This window comes from Oreochromis niloticus, linkage group LG10 (genome assembly GCF_001858045.2).
Source record: "Oreochromis niloticus isolate F11D_XX linkage group LG10, O_niloticus_UMD_NMBU, whole genome shotgun sequence".
NCBI classification, from domain to species: Eukaryota; Metazoa; Chordata; class Actinopteri; order Cichliformes; family Cichlidae; genus Oreochromis; species Oreochromis niloticus.
In genome coordinates, this window is record NC_031975.2 from 30,412,561 (window position 1) to 30,434,671 (window position 22,111).

Sequence of the window (22,111 nt, forward strand, 5' to 3'; positions counted from 1 at the left end):
ACCCTACATTTGTTGCCTAATAAATCTACACAATTTTACTAACCTTCAAAGTCAAAGATTCAATAAGGACGTAAGTATGTAAACCTGTATGTCTTTATTACAGCAGAGCAGTCAGGAAAGTAAATACTTGAGAAACATAAGACTTTATGTCACTCTTATCACATGGAAAAAATCCCCAAGCAAAACAAACTTAAGCCAATTTTCCATTCAATATGACGTTTAAGATGACTCGATTATGTCTTGTTTATCTTTCTCCACATTTTGTCACAGCATTTACAAAGGTGGATCTGCATATTAAACACGTGAGTCAAAAGTTCAGGCTTCAGACTGCTCTAAGAGTCACCATGCTTCAAGCAGTCTTCTCTACGCACAGAAGCTCCGCCCACCTGGCTCTCCAGGGAACCAAATTTTCAGAATAAAGTTGGATTGAAGACTGATAGGGAAATGAACTAACATCTCTCAAGTTGCACTAACAGCCAGTAATTAGATTAATTAGCATTATTTTAAACCGTAAATCATGCAAAGTAACTCTGGTAGAATTCAAGAATAAACCCACTGAGCTGGAAATGAACTGAATAGGTCCCCTTTAGGTTTGGTGATAAAAAACCATGTAGACATGCATGAATGTATATCTAACAGAACACATAAAAGAGGAAACGCAGTGACTGGTTATAAAACAGTGTTCAAACAGCAAATCCACTCAACTTTAAAGTGAACACATTTCTGAAGTACATCACAAGGAATAAAACTTCACATTCATTAAAAAGTAAAACTGCGTCGTAAGCGAACATTGCTGCACACATACAGCATTTAAAGATCTAGCTAATTCCATTTTATCTTTACACAGAGCTTAAAAGTCAAATACTGCAGTTATACATTCAAAGACGTGTAGTTTACGGGATAAATGATTTCTATGCAGTTACTGAAATGGGACTGGAAGTATGAGCTTATAAACGGGATGACGTCCAGACTGCACGGGCAAAATAAAGAATTGAGTTTAGATCCACTGCTGACTATTACTGCCCATAACTAGAGAATCTGAGGGTAGACACAACTTGGCATTTTTTCAAGAAATTGTTTGAGGGTTTACAGAAGCAGGATGGGTTCAGTTGACAAAATCAATTGCCCTGTTTTCTGAATTTATGGGACATCTTAAATCACAAAGAGTATCTATTGACCTAAAAGCCCAATTTCTCTGAAGCAGCAAGGTCCCTTTCTGAGACACTTCTCTCTTCAGAAACAGAGACATTTTTCAGTAAGATTTCTTTTGAATTTCTGAAGTTATCTGAGTAATTTAGAAAAAAATTGTCAGGCAAATGCACGACAAAGTATTTCATGACCATGTTACAGCAGTCCATTGTGTCGTTTCTCCATTAAAACTTTTATGACTATAAACACATTTTTAAAAACAACCAGTTGCAGTTTCACAAGAGTTTCTGAAATACAGCCACTATATTACATGATGTATTGGGAACACAAATTCATATCCGTGTACATAGAGTTCATATTTTCCACTTTCATAGAGCCACCATTACCTTGTTCTGAATGTTGAATTAATTGTTTCAGAGGTCACATTTCAAATGTCTAAAACTGGTTAAATTTAAAACACTGGGTTAGGTTTAAAACATCATGGTGCCACGTCTTATTAAGCTGCTACATGCTCCAGACACTAAATATTCTTACAAAGTTGTGCTGTTTCAAAAAAAGTTGACAGTTCCAACCCATTAACAGGAACTTTTTTTTGCGACTTTTTTCCACTTTCTTTTAAGACCGAGCTGGAAGAACTGCAATAAACGGATTTGTGACTTTCGAATGTTTCTCCTTCTCCCAACTTGACAGATCATTAAGTTTGTACCGAAAATGTAAACATCTATAATTTATTATGGTGTTAGCGTGACATTATTTTGGTAGTGCATGGATTTATCATCGATTAATATCCACACAGTTTTTTGATATTGCAGCTGCCAGTAGTAGAACTAGATTAGCTAATGTTGTGCCTGTAATCAAATGTATGACTACTCCTTGTATTTCACTTATTTTAAATTAAGTATCTGTATTAAAATAATTAATGCAAGCTTCCAAGCCTAAAGTATTTGAATACATATGCTTTCGGCCACAATTTAGAGAAGGTGTCAGAATAGCTGTTTATTTTTGTTAGCCTGATGAGCTAACAATGAAAAGCAGCTAACCCCCAGTGTCTGTACATCGTTTTGTTTGAAGTGTTTCCTAGGAAACTACGAACTCGTTAGATAAGCAAGGAATTATTTTCACTTTACGACCTTTGAAATGTCGAAACTTTATCCCCCAATAATGACAATACTGGCAAGAAGTAAAAAATGTTGCATTTTTTACTTGTTTTTTAAAGTCTCGGACTTCCCTTTGAATTTCCACACAATATTCCACTAGATCTCAGAGAAGCTGCAGTGCAGAAGTCATCCTCTGAAGCAAAGTCAACTAATCCCCAAACGCCAACCGTTCTGCTCTGCCAACGCCCTGATCTCACTTTACACAAAAACATTTCATAAAACAAGAAAACCCGACAAAAATCTGTTTCTACAAACCTGACACCCAACAGCACACATTTTATATACACGCAAACTACATGCTTAAATAAACCTGTAACAGGCCAACATTAAATAAGAGTCTGAGTCAGCAGCAGAAGGTGATCTCTGTAAGATCTGAGTCACTTCAGGGCCACCTTCTGTCTTCATCCTCCTCAGTCTGCACTTCCTCTTCTTCACTGAGCAAGAACAGATGAGTTGGTGGGAAAGTGTAAGATGCTTGAGAACTGTTTCTAAAGCCAACTAATAAAAAAAGGACCAGAAGAAAAGAAGAAGAGGTACTGAAAAAAACAGCACTCCATTTTGGCATCTTTTCACTCTCCCGCCTTCCTCCTCCTCTGCCTCGGAGCTTAAACAAGAAAACCAGAGAGGAGGAGGAGGAGGGTGTCCTCAAGCCACCCCTTTGCTTCCATGCCTCCTCTTCTGCTCTGTGGGAGGGATACTTGATCAGACTAGCTGGAGCAGCAGGTCCTGGACTGCATCCAGGCACTTGCAGGACTTCCTCACGGCTCCATCAGAGTCCAGCTGGGCGGCCAAGAGAAACAGCTTTCTGTCCTCGGTCACGGAGCCCAGAGACAAGGCTTCATGGAGCTCCGACACACTCACAGCATTCGGCTTATCCTGTGAAGAGGAGGGAAAAAAGGTTGAGGTTTTATTACATTATACCTTTAATTGTGGCAAATGAACCCAGTTTCTCACCTTTAATTAAGAACTGTGTAACATCTCCTAACTGTGTAAGCATCATCTCTGGTATGAAGGACGTTTGTAAATGGAGCACTCCAGTAAAATACAGTGAAGCTTAAATTATACCCAATTTACCCAAAAGTCTGTGCAGTTGCATTAGAAGGCCACCCAGGTTTCAATCAAAGACAGATTCCTAATCAAAAAATATACTGTCGAGTTCGCCTCCACAAAAAAATTTGCTGATTTGAATAAAACACCTTCCCATTAACTTCCATAAATCTTCACAGTGTGTCATTACAAATTACTACATGTCACGCTGTTTAAATGCTGGTTGTCTCTGTTGTGATCAAAACTCGCGTATGCAACGAGTGAATTTAAAACCACCTTCCTACACAAACCATTAAACCCGGTGCGAGTCTATAGATGTCCGCCTCGTTTCTTGGCACCACGTCTTTCCCAGCACATGAGTTCTGTGGGAAACGATCTCTGTGCTGTTTAAACTAAGCGAGAGCCGAGCCAGAGAACAAAGGGTTGGTGGGCGAACACCAGTATCACTGTCAGAAAGAGCTCCTTTATGTAGCCCATGTCACGGTACAGCCAAAGGTTTAGGCAAGTTAGCAAACACCTCAACAGACGCATTAGCTCACCACTACAGTTGCCCTAAATTAACGATATTGGTAATTACCAAAATAACTTTTTATGTTTCTGTAATGGTAAATTCACCAGTATGCACAAGCTCTTTAATCGAAATATTTTTAATGCTAAAAATATGCATTTACCAAAAACCTGAAAAAACTTATTTTTTGATTAAGACCATAAATTACATTTATTAACTTATATTCCTGTACAGAAAAATTTTTGATGGAATAATTTTTGACTTCTCAGACTAGTCTGCATGATAAATAACAATATCATTTTTAGCTTTAACAACTTTTTGACAGATTTGGTTATTATGTTTAGGACTCTATCTTCAGATTATAAATATGGACACTCCAAGTGTCTGATAAGTAACATAAGATATTACATTATTTGTGAATATGAAAACTAATGAAGCCATAACATCGAACACGGGTAATCATCCATGCATGAGTGGTTTAACTCAAAAAATAGGGAACGATTCTGACATTTATTTGAACAGTACAGACTTTTAAATATACTTTGCTATATTCTCACGTGAAACACGTTCCTCCTGAAAATGACACGGTTATGTGTCATCCAAACATCTAACAGCCTTTTATCATTCAACTAAACTTTTTAACTGGAGCTTACACATCGTTTGATCTGCAAATCACCCAAACTGCTGGGAACTGTTGGATTTGTTGTACTTTCTGATGTAAAACTTCAAAGCTTAGCAGTACAACCTGATGGAAAAATCTGAATTCCTGTACTACGTTCCTATCAACAGGTTAATTAATAGGTCTATTCTCCATTCTGTTTGATGATCCAAATTTCCTTATTAATTTCACAGATGAAAGCAGAGTCAGTAAAAGTCTGCTCATTTTACACCTGTAGAGCCTCTTGATCTTTTAAACATGACGTGACCTGATCTAACTGGACTGCGGCTGCTCTGTGAGGTTTCAGGTAAGTTTTTCTTCTTAGTACTCCAAAAAAACCTGACAGCATTGCGAGGATGGAGCCGCAGTGATCCAACATTAAATGTGACTAATATTCCTTTTTTCCCTGCGGGGTCATGCATAATTCCACACACTGAAAGGAAACATGAGCTGAGGAGGAAATGTATTTCAGGACTCTGATGGATCTTCCTCTTCTGGTTATGAACTTAACTGCATGCAAATTTCAACCTCTGCATGGCTGCTTTCAGCTAACTATTTATTTTGAAGGAAAAAAATCATTCATGCTTAATTACGTCCACACGTACACGGGTATTTTTGAGAACTGAGATTTTCCGTTTTCGTTAAAAAAAAAAATAAAATCCCATCCACATGTGCAGTTTTGAAAACATATCTCCGTCCACATGTAAAGTCTGAGTGATTCATAATCACAAGTCACAGCGCTCTGAAATGTGACTGGTGTAGACTCACAACTTAGGAATGGACAAAATGCACACAGCATACATAAATTTTAAAAAGATCAAATTAATTGTATGCGAAGTGTGTAAAAACTGTAGATAAGATTAACAGCAACAGTATTTTGTCTCCATCTGTCATTGTAGAAATTCATCTGACATAAACAATAACGTGGCGCACACCTTTGACGTTGCGTGACTAAGTCTCCGTTTTTCCTCGTCCACACGTAGACGCAAAAACAGAGTTTTCGAAAATCTCCACCCTGGCAGGAGTTTTTAAAAATATCAGTTTTCAGTGACCCAAAACGCTGTTTACGTGTGGACGAAAGGCCCAAAGGCATAGAAAAAGCTGCATTTTCTAAAATACTCGTGTACGTGTGCATGTAGACTTTTTACACTGATCTCTATATACTTCCATATAATCCATAAATAACTTAGAAAACTGAATTACGTTTTGTATTCTTATGTGAACAATGTGTCTACATATAAAAAAGAAAAAGAAATAAAAGACATCACATTCTGTATATAACAAGTTTGTCAAATAACTAGATCACCATCCTGGTTATAAATATCTGCTACACAGACTTTTAATTGATTATTTTTTTTGTTCTTCTGGGTTGCTATTGATTTCCATCAACTTCCATATAATCCATAAATAATTTAGATAATCTCTGACTCTCTTCCACAGCATGTCCACAGCATTCTGTCTTCCTTCTCTCACCCCAACCGGTCGCAGCAGATGGCCCCGCCCCTCCGTGAGTCTGGTTCTGCTGGAGGTTTCTTCCTGTTGAAAGAGAGTTTTTCCTTCCCACTGTCGCCAAAGTGCTTGCTCATAGGGGGTCATATGATTGTCTGATTCTTCTCTGTATGTATTATTGTAGGGTCTACCTTACAATATAAAGCACTTCGAGGTAAATGTTGTTGTGATTTGGCGCTGTGTAATTAAAACTGAATTAAATACAGGTGTTTGCTTTAGTTTTTAAGGACATAATATAGTTTGAAACTTGAGGTTTAATGTCTGAAACTGCAGAAAATTAGTTTCCATAATTTTCATGTCCCCTAAAACTTATATAAGTTACTATCTTTTACTCAACACTAATGTTGACAACACTAACTCAACATTAATGGAAATCATTGGTTGCTTAAAACGATAACGAAAGTTTCTCCAGAAATCTAAAAACACCCACAGGTTTTAGCTGTGACTTCATAATTTTGAGCTTTCTCTGTGTAAACTGGATTCAAAAATGCAAAAACAAAAAGACGCCTGTTTTACAGTTTACCTGCTTGTTTCCCAGGACGACCACAGGCAGCTGGGGCTCCACCCTCAGGAGGCGGTGCAGTTCAGCTTTAGCCAAAGGGAGGCGGCTTCTGTCAGACGAGTCCACCACGTACACCAGAACGTGAGTCCGTCTCAGGTAATCTGACCAGTAGCGCCGCAGATCCTCGCCACCACCAACTGCAGCATAGAAAACACACCGCAGACATTTTTCACCGTGTTGGCGATGTCATTTTCCACCTGAAGTGATCGAGTCATCTGACAGACGGTTGGCAGGACTTGGACTTCTCTATGTGTTCTTCAAGCTTGGCTAGTCTTTAGACATTACTGGACAACACATAATAAAAACTGGTTCTTGTTGAGCAACACCCGGCCTGCAGGCCTCGGTATCTGTGGAGGATTCAGCTCCTGAAGCGATGCACAGTTCTCCTCAGCAGGAGTTCTCATAATTAAAAAACAAGGACAAGACATTGTTTTACTGTCGCTCCCTAAGGGGGATCTGTTTGCCCAAAATAACCGGTTTTATTTTTAAGTGTGTACCAGTACACGTAGCACTGCGTTCATAGAAAAGGAGGCCGTTTGTCCATTGATTCATACAAAAAACCCCAACAACAACAACAACAACAACAACAACAACGACAAAAATTGTCAGGCAAAGAAACACAGTATACCCACACATCCCCGACTGACCGCCACGCTCAAGGCCATTTCGCTGGAGGAAGGTTTTCGGTTAAATAAAAGGACAGATCGATACGCAGAATTAGATAAGCGGTTGGCATCCCCACTTTAAACAAATTGGCCACAGATTAATTTCACATCTGCACCGGACCGAATGCAATCTGATTTTCACCGAGGGATGAAACAGGCTGAGACGGCACTCAGGCATTATTTATATCCACAGTTCCCTCCTGGGCAAATTGGTCTGATTCATTTTTTTCCATCTTGTTGCCTCCAGACATGATATGTTAAAGAGGCTCAGAGTAAAACATGACAGTGCAGCTGCGATTTCTCTTCATTTAATGGGTCTGAATTAGTTTTTTTTCATGGAATTTATTCAGATTTTCTTGTTTTCCTGCTGCTCAGAGGCTCAGATTATTCTTAGTTTTGGGGGAAATACATTAGTATTGATGTGGTTTGGTTTTCCTTTATTTTTTGTTCCCTTCTTGAAACTTTTTCTTATTTGTTTTCCTTCCCTTGTGTTCTTTTCCAGAGACACTATGAATAATTGAGGACACATCTCATTTATGACTGTGTGAAAGATTCTTGGATTAGTTTGGCTACATGAAACAGCGGCAGCTCAGTCATCAGGATTTAAACATCGAGGAATGTGAGGATTCATTTTGATTAGGCTGTTTAATCCATTCACATTTTTACACAGTCCAGATTAATGGAAGTCAGTGGTTGGTTAGAATGATAGAACAACATCAAAGTGTAACATTCTTAATGGCGTGACTTGGAGTTTTGGGCCATTTTCACACCTGTAGTTCAGTTACATTGACCTGATTCAGTTGATGAGTCTATAAACTTTAGCTTTTCCTCACACTTTGATTTCCTTCCACACAGAGTGAACTCCAAGTCAACCACAAAGGCTTTCAGCTCTAACATCTATCTTAAAACTGGTAGTTTGGTCGGTTTGAGGTCGGATCACATTCTCGACATAAACAAACCAGATCGAGTCCTCCAAACTGGGCTAAACTGACCAGAGCTTGACTTGGACGGCCTAAAGAGTGCAGGTGTGAAAGTACTCACACTAGGCCACCACTGATTTCCATTAACTTCTGTACAATCTTTAAATCAATTGACGACAGTACAATTAAGTTATGTAATCAATAAACGTAAATTGATAATAAACTATAGAAATGAACAGAAATCAAAGTTTGCCTAGAAATGTAGCTCCAAATGTCCAGTGCTTGGAAAACATTTAGCTGTGCTCTAAAACTTTTAGACCTCATTGGAGTCCAACCATGTAATTTAATCCCACAGCTTGTTGGTCATTACTAAGATCATTTTAAAGTACTGTAACGGTTAATCCACCAGCATGTCAAAGCTCTCTAATCTGAATATTTTTTATCCTGAAATATAATTATTGAATTTTCAAATTTGTTTTACAAAACTGCAGAAAAAAATAATGGACATTATTATTTTGTGGTCAAGATGTAAATTACAGTTTTTTACTTGCATTCCTGAACAGAAAAATTTGTTTTAGTGGTTGAATGTTATGCTTGAATAATTTGCCGGCTCTAATTTGAATATAAAATCCTGAATTCAGTGTTTTCTTGTTTTTATGACTACTGATCTAAAAAAATCTGTTAAGAAATTTATTAAATGTGTGTCCGTATGTATTTCACATGTTCCTATGCTTAAATGCATCCTGTGCACTTTTAGACTTTGGATGTATTTTTAAAGCGTTCCAGGCAGCCATTCACTTCCATTAATTTACATATCATCAATAAATCAATGACAAAACTTAAGAGTTGTAGATCTGTTTTACATTTGTAAGAAAATGCTGTTTTTCTGCACTCCCCAGGCAGTCATTCATTTCCATTCATTTCCATATGATCTATAAATCAACCAGAATACTCAGTTATGTTGTGTAATCCATCAACCTGAGCATGAAGTTTTCCTTTTATTCGTTTTTTCTTGCTTTCTGGGTTCACAGAGCAAACACCTCAGTATTGATTTGTTTTTCTTTCCATTTTTTCAGGGGAACTGAGTAATAAGAGTAACTGAGGACACATCTCATTTTTAAATCTACTGGTGTACAAGATTCTTGTATTTGTTGCTTTGTGATTTAAACCTGGAGCAGTGAGACCGACTGTAATATAAAAACGCCTTCATAAGGTAAATTATAAAGTAAGGAAAAAAAAAGCTATCTACAGCATTGCAGTACCAACACTGCTTGTACCAAACACAGTCACAGGTCACATTTGCTAGAAAATCAGTTTCCAGCTTCAGTGGTTTGGAAAGTCTGCAGCAGAAGTGACCTCCGGCTGCAGGAACCAGCGGTGCTCGACGGCCAAACGAATCACTGCTTACAGCAGCGAGTAAGACTTTAGGTCCTAACTGCCTCTGAATCCAAGAGGGTAGCAAGAATTCATTAGTGCTGGATCTAATGGGAAATGTTGCTAGGAAACTGGGGAGTGCTGTACTATAAGCTGATGTGATGTAGCAATAAATACCTGTTTACCCGATGCAGTACGGAAGCCGGACCCGGCACTCGGCGGCGTGAGCAGCTTGTGTTTTATTGTCACGGCGATCTCAACGGGATGCTCGTCCTGCTGCTCTACAGGCCACCTTATTAAACACCCTCCCACGTGTGCGCACACAGTCAGCACTGACTCACACGGGTGTGAACGATGTGGGCGTGTGTCTGTACCGACCTAAAGGCCTCACTGCCGCTCCAGGCCTCTGTGCAGCAGCACTGAGGAGGAATTTACACCTGATTTTACAGCCAGTTCGACTGTTCCACCCAGATTTGTCGTGTTGTTACTTTGTCACATGACAGCTCAGCTCAGAACTTTGTGTTTAAGTACAGAACCTCTTAAACTGTTATTCTCCAAAAGGTCTTTAAAGTGATCTCACAGATGCATGTGGGCCTGTTTCATGTCTGCTAACGCAACCAAAGTTCAACTTGAAACTTTGACTTGAATCCAGATTTTGACCCTTTGTTCCACTGCTGTCTTCATTCTTACAGGTGTACACCACGTCCACGGGACAGTAAGTATACTGTGGTACGTTAAAATTTAAAAATAACCACTAATTAGTGGGCCTAGGCTTATTGATTTAAATTAGCAGAGCACCGATTTACTGTCTGAACATAAATACCATCAAACATTCACCTTGTTGACTGTCACTGCGGCTCCTCGTCCATGTCAAAAATTTACATAATGACTCACAGATATTAGAAAAATAGTGGGTTTATTGAACGGATTTCCAAAACTTTAGCTATTATTTAACCCTAGTAAATAAACAAATATGTATGAAATGAACTGAGCATGCCATTGCTAGTTTGGGAATTCATTTAGAGGCAAAAGTAAAGAACAGGGATGTGTGCAGAGGAAAAATTAGTTATTGCAAAAGAGGATTATCCTAATTATCTATTTTTTAAATTAATGTAAGCTAAAGTTGTAATTGGAAATGGAATAAAATTAATAACACAGCCCTAACGGCCACCAGTCGTGGACTAATTCAAGTTAACTGGACCTCTTTGACACATTTAGTTGGTAAGTTGTGTTTTTTAGCATTTCTAATGAAATTGTCTGACAAACGTTGACCCACAAACAGCTGCTCAAAGCTATAAAAAAAACATACTGACAGTGCAGTGACACGCGTTAAACTCGTTGTAAAACAACAAAAACCCATTATCAATATTTTCATCAAAACATACAGGTGCTGAAAGTCCCCATCGGTATGACGACTACTTTATGAGTGCTGATAGCAGCGCTTATCAAATGACCGAGGGTAACGGAAATCAGAGTTCAAAGTTAGAGGGAAGAACGAGGAAAATGGTGGATAGTGCAGATAACACTATACTAATGATTAAAGACAAACCCACTGACAACACAACTGTTCAAATAACTATTAATGATTTTTGATCATTTTGGTCATTTTTACCATTTTGTGTTTTCTTTTTTCCCTCAGATGTTGGGATGTCGTGTCACTGACTGATGTCATAGGCAGTGTATCCTAATAGTTTCATATCAGTGTTACTCTGTGATTGTTATCAATATTTTAACCTTTACACTGACTACACAATTGTGCAAATAAATAATTCCTGAATGTTGGACTTCTTAACGTTATATTTTCTCCTCCAATTAAAAGAATCTTGTAGACAATCTTCTTGCGATGTAAATATGATCACCATCATTATCACGAGCACGGTGATTCTCATCACATCATAATCCTGAAAACTGAAGAAAGCCAGATGTGTTTCAGCACACATGCCTTCGTTAGGGAGTTTGGTCTAAAGGTGTGAGTGAATCACGACATAAGAAAAGTGTCATTTTGATGAGTCCTCCTGACGCCTGTGTGTCGACACTGTTTTGTAATTTAAAAGTGACGATCTGGGAGCTTTAAGTTTTCCAAGAATACCGAACACGTTTGAATTCAGGAAGCACTTAGACATAATTTTTTTTTCCATGTTTTTGTTCATAGACTCTAATGTGCAATCAACAGCTTGCTTCTCAGTTTTTATTCACTTTCTAATTTCAGAAGATTTTCTAAGCTTGTAATGAACAAAAACACATGAATTTGTTCAGTGAGGACAACAACAGCACGTGAAAGTAAACACGGAAATCTTGCTTTTGTCTTTTAGCAGAGTTCCTTCTTCTTGAGTTAAATGTGTGTCATGAAAAGATGATTAAAATGGAAGATGTGTGCAATAACGATGAAAAGTAAAAAACTTTCAAAAAGGATTTTGACTAGTTTAAGCTTCAGGTCTTAGTTTCAGTTCATTTCACGTGCACGAAAAACGTTTTAGATCAGTGAACGCCGAGCTTTTAAAACATGTTTTTATATGAGAATAAGAAAAAAACCAGGATATTTTCTGGTACGATTAAAGGTCGTGCAGCTTTATCTCTTTTTTTGACATCAGACTGGTTGAAGGATTTCTGTAGAGTCAGAGTTACATCTGTTACACATGTATCACAGATCTGTATCTGTATCACGGTCCCGGGTTTTTGTGATGTTGTTGAATTTTATTTCTTGTGCTTTAACTGAATTTTGTTTTTTGTTTTGATTTTTTCTCACTTCAGTCTTCCCAGAGTTTCCATGCCTTTGCCTTCCTCTGTCTTCTTCATCATCCCTGTTTGTTTTGGGTAATCTCATTTCCTGTGCTTTTACTTCATTTCTTCATCTGCTCTCTCATATTTTCCGCCTGCATCGTCTTCTCCTCTGTTTCTTCGTTCCTTTGCTTCTTTGCCTTTGTTACCTCTGTTCGAACACTATTTTTTGAGTAATTAAATTTCACCACATGGCAACACAATTTGTTTCTCAAAGCTTGTAAAGTGGGACATGCCATGCTGAAGGAAAGAGCTGAGGATTTAGGGCCTCACCACTGACAGTTTCACTTCCCTTTCGCACAAAACCAAATCTCATCATCAGCTCAAAGCCTAAACCTACTTCTCCATCTGATCTGGTGTTAGTTCTGTTATTTATAATTCCCCAGAGGACTCCATAAAGAGATCCGTGCATCGTAGTGCTTCTCACCTGTCAGCACGCCTCTGAGCCAACGTCACCGAGACAAAGACACTTTAGACATTTAATGCACAGAGCTGCTGAAGTATTGTGACTGTGTGGGTGGCGGCGTGAGCTCTTACTTTCGCGGATGAGAAAAAGATTAGTGGCGCCCACCGATCGCAGAGTGTGACACATTCCTGTAAATACATCGGCCAAACACGGCTGACCACGTATGTTGGCTCAGTGGAAAGCGAAGTCATTCATGTTATTTTTAGTGCTGTGGAGCACTAATGTGATGGATTTATTGATCTTGCCAGTAAAAGTAATGCGATCTAACTTCACCACCATAGTGTGAAATTAAACAGAAATACATTTTCCAGGCTTCTTTGTCACAGTTAACTTTCGTGATACTTTGATACTGAATGTTTCAGTCACTGAACAAATAATAATATAACAAGAGCCATTGCCAGAGACTGCCTTGTGATTGCCTTTGTGTTGGCAGTGATGGATGATGTGAGCTTTCAGGGAAGAAAAACAAGTGAAGTTGTAGATCAAATCTCCCTTTAAGTTCAACTCAAACATAAAGCCAATGGAGTTACTTACCAGCACTTAAAGCAAATCAATTATGGACATTACCAGCTTCACGTTTTCATATTTTCTGGACCAAACATAAAACTGTATGAACATATTTTTCTGTTTTAAATTTCTTTTACACTGCTTGTTATTTTTTGAGAACATCTTGTTGCAAGTTTGGAAATATTCTAATGTTAACAAGCTAAAAGCCTTTGGTTGGTTGTACTTCATCAAGACAACTATGAGTAGGGAATCCAACATTATCCAACATGCTAGCAACCAAAGCAATGACAATGAGGTTTTTGGTGCAGCACCCTCTTTGCCAGGGTATCGGTGACCTGTCTATGGGCCTGTGTGATGGAGCTTTATGGGTCGATTTCACAGGAATGGACAGCAAACAAACAGCAACTGGACAGTGAATATATTTTCAATCAACTGGTGGTTGCCATATGGTTGGTCTCTAGGCCTGTGTGACTGTAATCTAAGATGCTAATCTGTATGTTTAATTACTGTTAGCATCATCTTGTGCTAACTGACGCTAACAGTGGTAAAGGTTAGTAAAGGGTCTACCTTAACAAACGTCAACAAGCTAACGAGCTAAACACTTTCAAGTGGTAGAGATGTGCTAACGTTAGCACACACTCACTATCTCCATAACTGGCGAATGTTTAAAAAAGTCATTCAAAACTTTCATTCACCGAGTCTCAGCTCTCACAACTTCATTCTAACATTTTATGAATCTGGTTTTCCACAGTGTGTCTGCGGGCATGTCTGCAGAGCTGTTTGATTCGAGGCAGTTTTAATGAAACAAATGGCCGACTGAACTGAACAGTTGGGCCAAAGCTCTTTCCATTTCTCCATTTCATGCTGTTTGATAAAACATCAATGCCTGCTAGACTCCACACAGAGCAGTATTTGATTAGGACGGATAAAAGAAGCCTTACTCTCCAGGAAGTCGAGCTGACAGGCGGGGGCGTTGAGACTCATAAAGTTGAAGCCGCGGGTGGGCCGGCACCGGCGTCTCTTAGCCGCTGAATCCCCAGGGGTCAAACCCTGTAGCATGCTGCTCTTCCCAGCCCCGTCCAGACCGAGTACCAGGACCTGGCGCTTCCCACGCTCCTCTTCCTCCTACAGGCAGACCGCAGAGATGTTAATGTTTGCAAACGCTTGGAAATGTTGTGTTGAGGCAAAGATTAAACACATCACTTATTCAACACAGAGTGAGGGTGGATTGATGATCTTAGAGAAGCTTTTGGTTTCAAGGACATCAAGGAGAACATTACAACAAATTATCACCTCCAGGAGTGAACATCAGTTGTTTTAGTGGACAAACTAAACAAACTCAACACTCATAACATGGTTGAAGGGTGTTTCTCCAGTCTCTCCTATAAGCCAGGAATAAGCTTTCAAGTCTGCTCAGGTCCCAGTGAGAATAATTTTGTCATCAGACAGTGAGTGAGTGCTGTGAGGATGTCCATGTGTCCGCCTGTATTCACTACAGGCTTTGCATGTGTCCCAGGCAACAGACTTCAATCAGACTTAAAGAAGTTTAACGAAAATAAGTACTCCAGCTCTCCGAGCCTATGACAGAGTGTAATCAAGGCCTTACTTGTTATATTTTCATGTACCGGCCGTTATAAATGCAGATACATACAAACAGCTGAATGGATAAACTGGTCCGGCTCTACCTTCAAACACCACAATGAGCTGCTTTTCAAGAAGGAAGGATGTTTCTGTCGTGCTTTAACTTTAATATCTGTTTACATCTTATTTGCATCTTATTTCACACGCACTATAATTTAAGTTTAAACTAACAACGCCGGCTTTTTGCCTAGAAACAGTTGGAGATTATTTAGCTCCATTTACTGAATTGCTGCCAGTTTCAGTACAGCAGAAAAGGCTCTCTGCTCGAAGTGAGTCTTTGAGTTCAGAATTGATTAACAGATACTGAGATACTGAAAGTCAAGAGTCCAAAGATAGCTGGTGAGCATGTTTAATTCACCGTTCTGGACATTTTGAGAACCTCACCTTGGCTGCAGGGACCTAATAAAGGACAAAGCCAAACTGCAAAAGCAGATTACCTAGTAATGAAATGATGATCGCGCAGCTCTGGGTGGATCAAACCGAATACCTGACTTTTCTGCCTTTCAGCTAGAAGCAGGTATTTTAACTTGATGTTCGTGTTTGTATTTTTTCACACCGGGTCGCCTCTTCGAATCAAACTGAATGCATTAGACTTTTCGGAATTTGGTACTGAAGACTCCTCATAATGTGCAGGAATATGAATCAGCTTCTGCAAACCTCGAGGGGCACCACTCGTGATATTATACTTTAATGAAAGAGCAGGCATCCCTTTATTACTTTTATTTCAGGGCAGATTTGTCTCAGCGAGCCTTCTGCGTGTGCAGGAATAAAGAAACGCGAGTCTCAGAGAAGGCTTCAAACGTCAGCGCGCTCTGAAAGCGCCTGAGAGGCTCAGGGACGTCACAGCCCCTCTGAGATCCCTCACACGTCAGTCATCTCCTTTTTAAAAGTCACACAAGGTTGGTCTTTATTCATGCTGTGTGCTGATGTGCAGCCGCAGCTCTGTAGAGGTTAATTACCAATTCATATCAGCCCTTTTAGAGTGCAGATGCATCAGCTTCCTATTAAAAATACCACTTTGTTGATGGATCATCAAGTGCTAAAATTACTCCTTCAGAATCAGTTAATTTGATTCCCTAACAGATGAAACCACCTCATAATTACCCAGCAAGCACTGCAGAAACAGGCCAGATGAAGAGTCTGGGATATTTTGAAGATGGATTGCGTTTCTTCTGACGTCTTTCTGGCTGTAATCGCTGCCTGGTGCTGCCGGATAAATGTAGCAGCAGATAAACAAGGCCGCTTTGACAGCTCTGAAGCTCGCCTCCGTGTTTTTCTGGCTGAGTCGGCCCACTGGGAGATCAACCTCAAACCCTGACAGCGCAGAAGCCTCGCCGTAGCTGCTGAGGCTGCAGAGCAGCTGCTGCTCCTAACAGGACGAGCCGTGCGTGCATCTCCATCGTCTCATTGGCTCGTACCTGGATTGCACACATATTCAAATGATCTAATACGACTTTAAGTGAAACCAGCAATTCAATCGTCTCCTGCTCCCGCTGTTACTTTCTCTTTAAACTTTTCCTTGTTGCTTCAGACATTTCTCATAAAAACTGGTGATACTGAATCGATTTCTTTTGCTTTGCTGCCCCGCGGGGAGGTTAAAGAGTCCCGGCTCGGCTGCAGATCAGCGTTGCTGGATCTGCCCGAGGTTTAACGTCTCTCTTAAGGACACTCCACCGAAGCAGACGCTCAGCAACGCAGCAGCTTCCCACCGAGGGAGCGGTAAAGCCAGCTCGCCTGCAGCTCTGAATAGCAAGCGTACAGCTGCGGTTTACTCAGAGAGGAGGCAAAAGGAACTATCATCCTCTAACACCGCCACATGCCGTCGGCCGCTCATGTTCCACAACTTCTCCTGTGATTACATGTGATTGCTCTTCCTCTCTCTCTCTCGCATCAACTTCCACTTCAGTGATTTCACTGCAGCCAGACTATGAATAACAAGCTTCAACTTGTGGCAAAAAGACACAATCGAGTACCATCAAGTATCGACTGAGGGTTAAAAATGCTTCCTCCTTTCCAGGAAATGGAAGTCAAACTGAAGTCTGAGCTTTGCCTGGAATAACAGGAAGTGACAGGAAGGCTCTCTCTGGACACTATCTGATTAAGAGCAGTGTTATCAACGCCCAGAAGTCGAGAGTCCAAAGATAACCAGAGGTTTTGGTTAGTGAGCCAGGTTGTGATTCGCTGAGTACTTCCTGACTGACGTGTTAATAAAGTCAGTGAGAGCTGGTTTTAGTTTTAACCTCTTTGACCATAAAGAACCAAGTCTGTGAAGCTGGCTGCTTTAGAAAAAGTGAATTAAATCAAACCTGACCTTTGAGTTTGTGACCAACCAATAACAACCTCGTAGACTGAGACTCTTCGTCAACATATGGTCAGCTGACAGGAGGTAGGCCTGATATCATGGAAAGAAATGGACATCATATCACATGTACTTTCTGAGAAAACACAGTGAAAGCCTGTGACCCGACTTACAGCATCTTCAAGCCAAAAAGCAACAAAACGGGAGAGAGGCGATTTCAGCTGAGACGGAAGGCAGAGCATCCTGCATCGTCACTGAGCTTATATCCGATTACAGTGAGATAATTCCCGTTTTCAAACCACACAGTCTTCACCGTGATGTTTGAAGCTACACAGCGATGACGATGTGGGGTCACCGGCGGTGAACAGAGGTTTCAGAAAGTCTGTGAACCAAAGAGAAGAATGCAGCTACGCCACAACATGTGTAATCAGCCCAGTCTCAATGATGGAGCTGTAAGGCCGAGCTTTACATGTATTTATCTTATAGTACAGGCACACTTCCTGAAAAGGGCTCTGTGAGACCTGTGGAAGTACGTTCAAGGACAAAAGTCAAGATGAAAAACTTTGCATTTACCTCAGGACAGTTCTGGTTTTATTAAAGGCCACAAACGAGCAGCAGCTGTCGTATAAAGGTCTGTGAAACAGAATGCTGGGAGCTGACTGTCTGCAGCCTTCCTCTGGAACTGCAGTGAGAACACATTATATTCCTGGAGTAAATGTCACACAGGCTAATATACTCGATGTGAACTGGCTGCGGGCTTCATCCTCACCAAACTGTAGGCGAAAACGCAGCTGAGACATACATGTGCAGTGAAATCGTGCCTGTAGACGTGTATCTGGGCCTCGGTGAGGATCTCATTTCCCAGCGTGGCTCTCGCTGAACCTGAATTTGACACCCCTGACTTATGATGGTGCGATATTTTAAGACAAGATGAAACTCCCATACCACTGCACCCTGACACAAAGCAGAAAGTGTGCGAGCAGACACACCTGTCACTGTGTGAAATACTAAACGAATTAACTCACATTTACATGAATCGCGTCACATCGAGATACTTGTGACCGTGTACCCAAAACAGAGATTTTCCTGGTTTAAAGGGTGATAAAGTCCACATTTGGAGGCTGTTGGACCCATTATTCACGTTTAAGGCCAACAAGTATTATTATTTTTACCCTTAATCTCGCATTACACACTTAAATTACGTGTTCTTATGAGCTTTACTTTGAGAATAAAACTACTCAGTAAGGTTTGGAAACTACAAACTACAAATGAAAACACTGTTAGGTTTGGGCAATAAAACCCTGGATAGGTTTCAGTAACTAATTAAAGCTACTCGTTTAAGTTCAGACAATTAAAACTACTATTATGTAGTAGAAAATAATTCTGTTAGGTTTAGGTAGTAAAACTAGTTGGTTAGGTTTAGGTAGTGAAACTGGTCAGATGCAGACAATTAAAACCTGGTTAGGTTTCAGTAATGAAACTAGTTGGTTAGGTTTAGACAAAACTATTACGTTAGGTTTCAGTAACTAATTAAAGCTACTTACTAAAGTTTAAAGAATTTAAACTATTATTATGTTAAGGTAAATAAAAGTATTCTGTTAGGTTTAGGTAGTGAAAGTAGCCAGGTTCAGACAATTAAAACCTGGTTAGGTTTCAGTTACGAAACTAGTCGGTTAGGTTTAAATAATGAAACTACTTAATTATGTTTAAGTAGTGAACCTACTCCCTGAGGTTTAGACAATTAAAACTGCTATTATGTTACATTTAGGGAAAGAAAATTATTCTGTTAGGCTTATGTTGTGAAACTACTCGGTTAGGTTTAGGCAATACAACCCTGGTTGTGTTTAGTTAAAGTTGTGCTAACTATAATAACAAAAGGACAACACGTGTCATGTACGTGCACAACAGATTATATTCTTATAAGTTTGTCACATTTTCACTGCTGGACATTTCTGTGGAGTCTGGGAACCATCGCAGTCGCCTGTACCTGAACACCTCGCGAATGTGGCAGAACTGCACAAACGATGAATAATGTCAACACAGAGCAAATCTCAGAGGACCAACAGCAACATTTAACAACAACGAAGGTGCCTGTTGTTGTGCCTGTAGAGTTGAGGCCGAGGAGTCACAGACGATATGAAAAACTGGGATTAATATAAAGGCCTATGAACCCATTGTCTACCCAACAAAATAGAGAAAGAAACAACAAAACGAAGCACTCCTGTGGTTGTTTGTGGCTCTGTAAATGAGCGTGTGCTGCCCTCCCACCTGCTGCGACTCCTCGGGGTCAAAAACAAGCCGTTAGTCAACCCCCCCGCTTTCCCGAGATGTGATTAGAACGAATCCCCAGACTGAAACATTTACATCTCCTCTGCGGCGAGCTGCCGGCAGACGCCGGCATTATCCCCCGAAGACGGGCTGAGCCAGATAAAGCAGGCTAAGCCCATTACAGACTGCTGCTGATTGAATCGAGGAAACAAGATTAGAAACATGCAAATAGATTTTATTAAGAGATTCAGGCTGCAGCTGTGAAGACTCATTCATTAAGACCCTCCGCTCGCTGCCCGCCTCATTTCTGTTTTTCTGTCTCTCTACAGGAAGCTGAGACAAACAATCATATTCCCACAAGGAAGCTCGGTGCTTCAGCATCACCTTGAACATGATTTCCTACTTTTTCCTCTTTTCAGCAGCAGCAATTAAAACTGAAACAGTCTGCAAGCTTTTTAGTTATTAGGTCAGTCATTTACCCAAGAAAAGCTGTGAGGACTTCAGGGGGTTTTTGTCTTTAAGAAACTGTGGTGTCCTTTTTCTCTGATTTGAGTAAATCAGAACTCTGTAAACTGAGAACACAATCAGCAAATCTAATCGCTGTAATCTTTGCTTCTTTCACAGGTGACGGGAATCACTCTGAGTTTAGCTGGAGAAGCCGTCGGTCATGAGGATGTTAAAAAAGCTGATCAGAAAACAAACGTGTCTGAGAAGAATTTACTTAAGCGTACTTTTAAATCTTTGGCCAAAAAACCCCCCTAAAAACAAAAAACATGAATCTAAAAAAATTAAGCTAGCACAAAAGTTTCCGAACCTGCAGTTCCTCAAATGGCCACCTGAGGTCCCAGTTTAAGATGTAAACAGTTTCCATCTCTGGATGATTTCTCTCGTTTACTAATACATTAAAGCACCATAGATAAAATATCGCTGTAGCTCCGTGACGGTATAATTAATGAGGAGTAGCTCACGAGTCGCCCCTGCTGAAGCTCTGTCTTAACTGCACCCGATTTCTGTACAGTGGGATTAACAGGAAGTAGAACAGCTTCCTTCGGTCAAGGGTGGGTGACCCCATGTCTTAAATATCACTCGTGTCCATGGCTACTAATGTGGAAGGGGCGGGGCTTTTGACCTACCGTTCAACCACCCACCAGGGGGCGATCAATGCACCTCTGGAGCTGTCACGTTACATAATGCTGTCCTGTTAATATAAAATGAATTGCATTACATCAAAGTCTTCAAATCATGCTCACTACATTCCCCCACCTTCATCACCACCATCATCATCATCATTAATTATCAGCAACTGCTTCATTATCAGCACCACCTCCTTCTTTTCTCCTTCTTCATCTTTCTGTTTTCTCATAATGCCACCGGCACATCTCCACCAAGCATCAGCACATCTCCAGCAGCTCTAATGACTCTGCAGCGTCTCCTCGCCTCAGTCAGAGGTCCCTGAACGCGCTCCTCTCCAAGTTAAACAGTTCAGCTAAATTTAAATTAAATCGATTAAACGTCTAAAATGACCAAACTCAGAAGGTGAGTAACCTGAGTAACCTGCCCTCCCACCTCTTTGATGGTGCAGTACTCCGCCTGCGGGGACCATATCCGCCTCTTGTAGAAGTAGTTCAGCGCGATGAAGAGCGCGGAGCCGAGGGCAGCCACGGCGGCGGTCAGGGCGATGGAAATGTGCCGGAGGAGAACCATAGGTGGCGGGTGAGGTGGCGGAGGGAGCCGGGGACGGGAGCCGGACGCACCGCTGCTGCTTGTTCCTGGACGCCAACGGCTCGACTGACTTCCTCGTTCCTCGCGGCTCCGCGCTCGTGCTGCGGCTGGGCGCGCTACATGTGACCGAGCCGCTCCGATGTTTTTGTTCCCAGACGCAGAAAAAATGCTGCGTTCAGGCTCAGCTCGGAAATTTCCCCTCTCCTCTGTGCAAGCGCGTTTAACTAATACACTGACGGTCAGCACACTGTGACTACTTTGATCACTGATTAAGAACAAAATGTACTTTTTTCTTTTTTAATCTGTCATAATCCAATGATTTATATGATGATTTTATTTGTTCCTGGCCTACTAACGTTGATACATTTATTTATTATTGCGTTATAATAATATAAAATTATTGAATTTTGTGAATATGCATATTTGTACGAGAGCCCGACTGATACCGATATTTGGTGATTTAAGCCTCCAATATATCTGCCGAAGACTTCGACTTTTAGACACATGAAACATAAACAGATTCCACTCATATTTTGTTGTTTGGTGTTATTAATGAGATAACAGTGCAGCTTATAAAGAGTCTTCTTTTCTTGTTAGAAGTCATGGATAACTATTTACACAAATTCTGCTCGGATCAGCTGATTATTGTATTTGTAACGTTCCAAGCACCTGTTGCAAACAGCGAAGTTCTAGCGCACTCCCTGGTGGACAAACCAGACTATGCAGCAAAAAACATTCATAACGTGATTTAAAAGTTCTTCTTTAATTCCTTCTTTACTTTTTCACTTATCAGCTGTTTTAAATCCCAAGGCCAATATAAAGGTAGACAGCTAGTATTTGTGTATATATACTGGTACATCAGATACTAATATTTAATTTTT

The 22,111-nt window shown here is 40.4% G+C and overlaps 1 protein-coding gene across 1 annotated transcript; it reads right to left on the reverse strand.

Annotated features, from left to right (window-relative positions):
• Positions 1–71: 71 nt before the first annotated feature.
• On the reverse strand, positions 72–21,411 carry arl10 (ADP-ribosylation factor-like 10). Its single transcript, XM_005472317.4, has 4 exons — positions 21,075–21,411; positions 14,242–14,425; positions 6,552–6,727; positions 72–3,182 (listed from the first exon to the last, which is right to left on the reverse strand). The coding sequence occupies exons 1-4, from the start codon at positions 21,210–21,212 to the stop codon at positions 3,009–3,011; spliced, it is 672 nt and encodes a 223-aa protein (XP_005472374.1). The 5' UTR covers positions 21,213–21,411; the 3' UTR covers positions 72–3,008.
• Between the last annotated feature and the right edge of the window lie 700 nt (positions 21,412–22,111).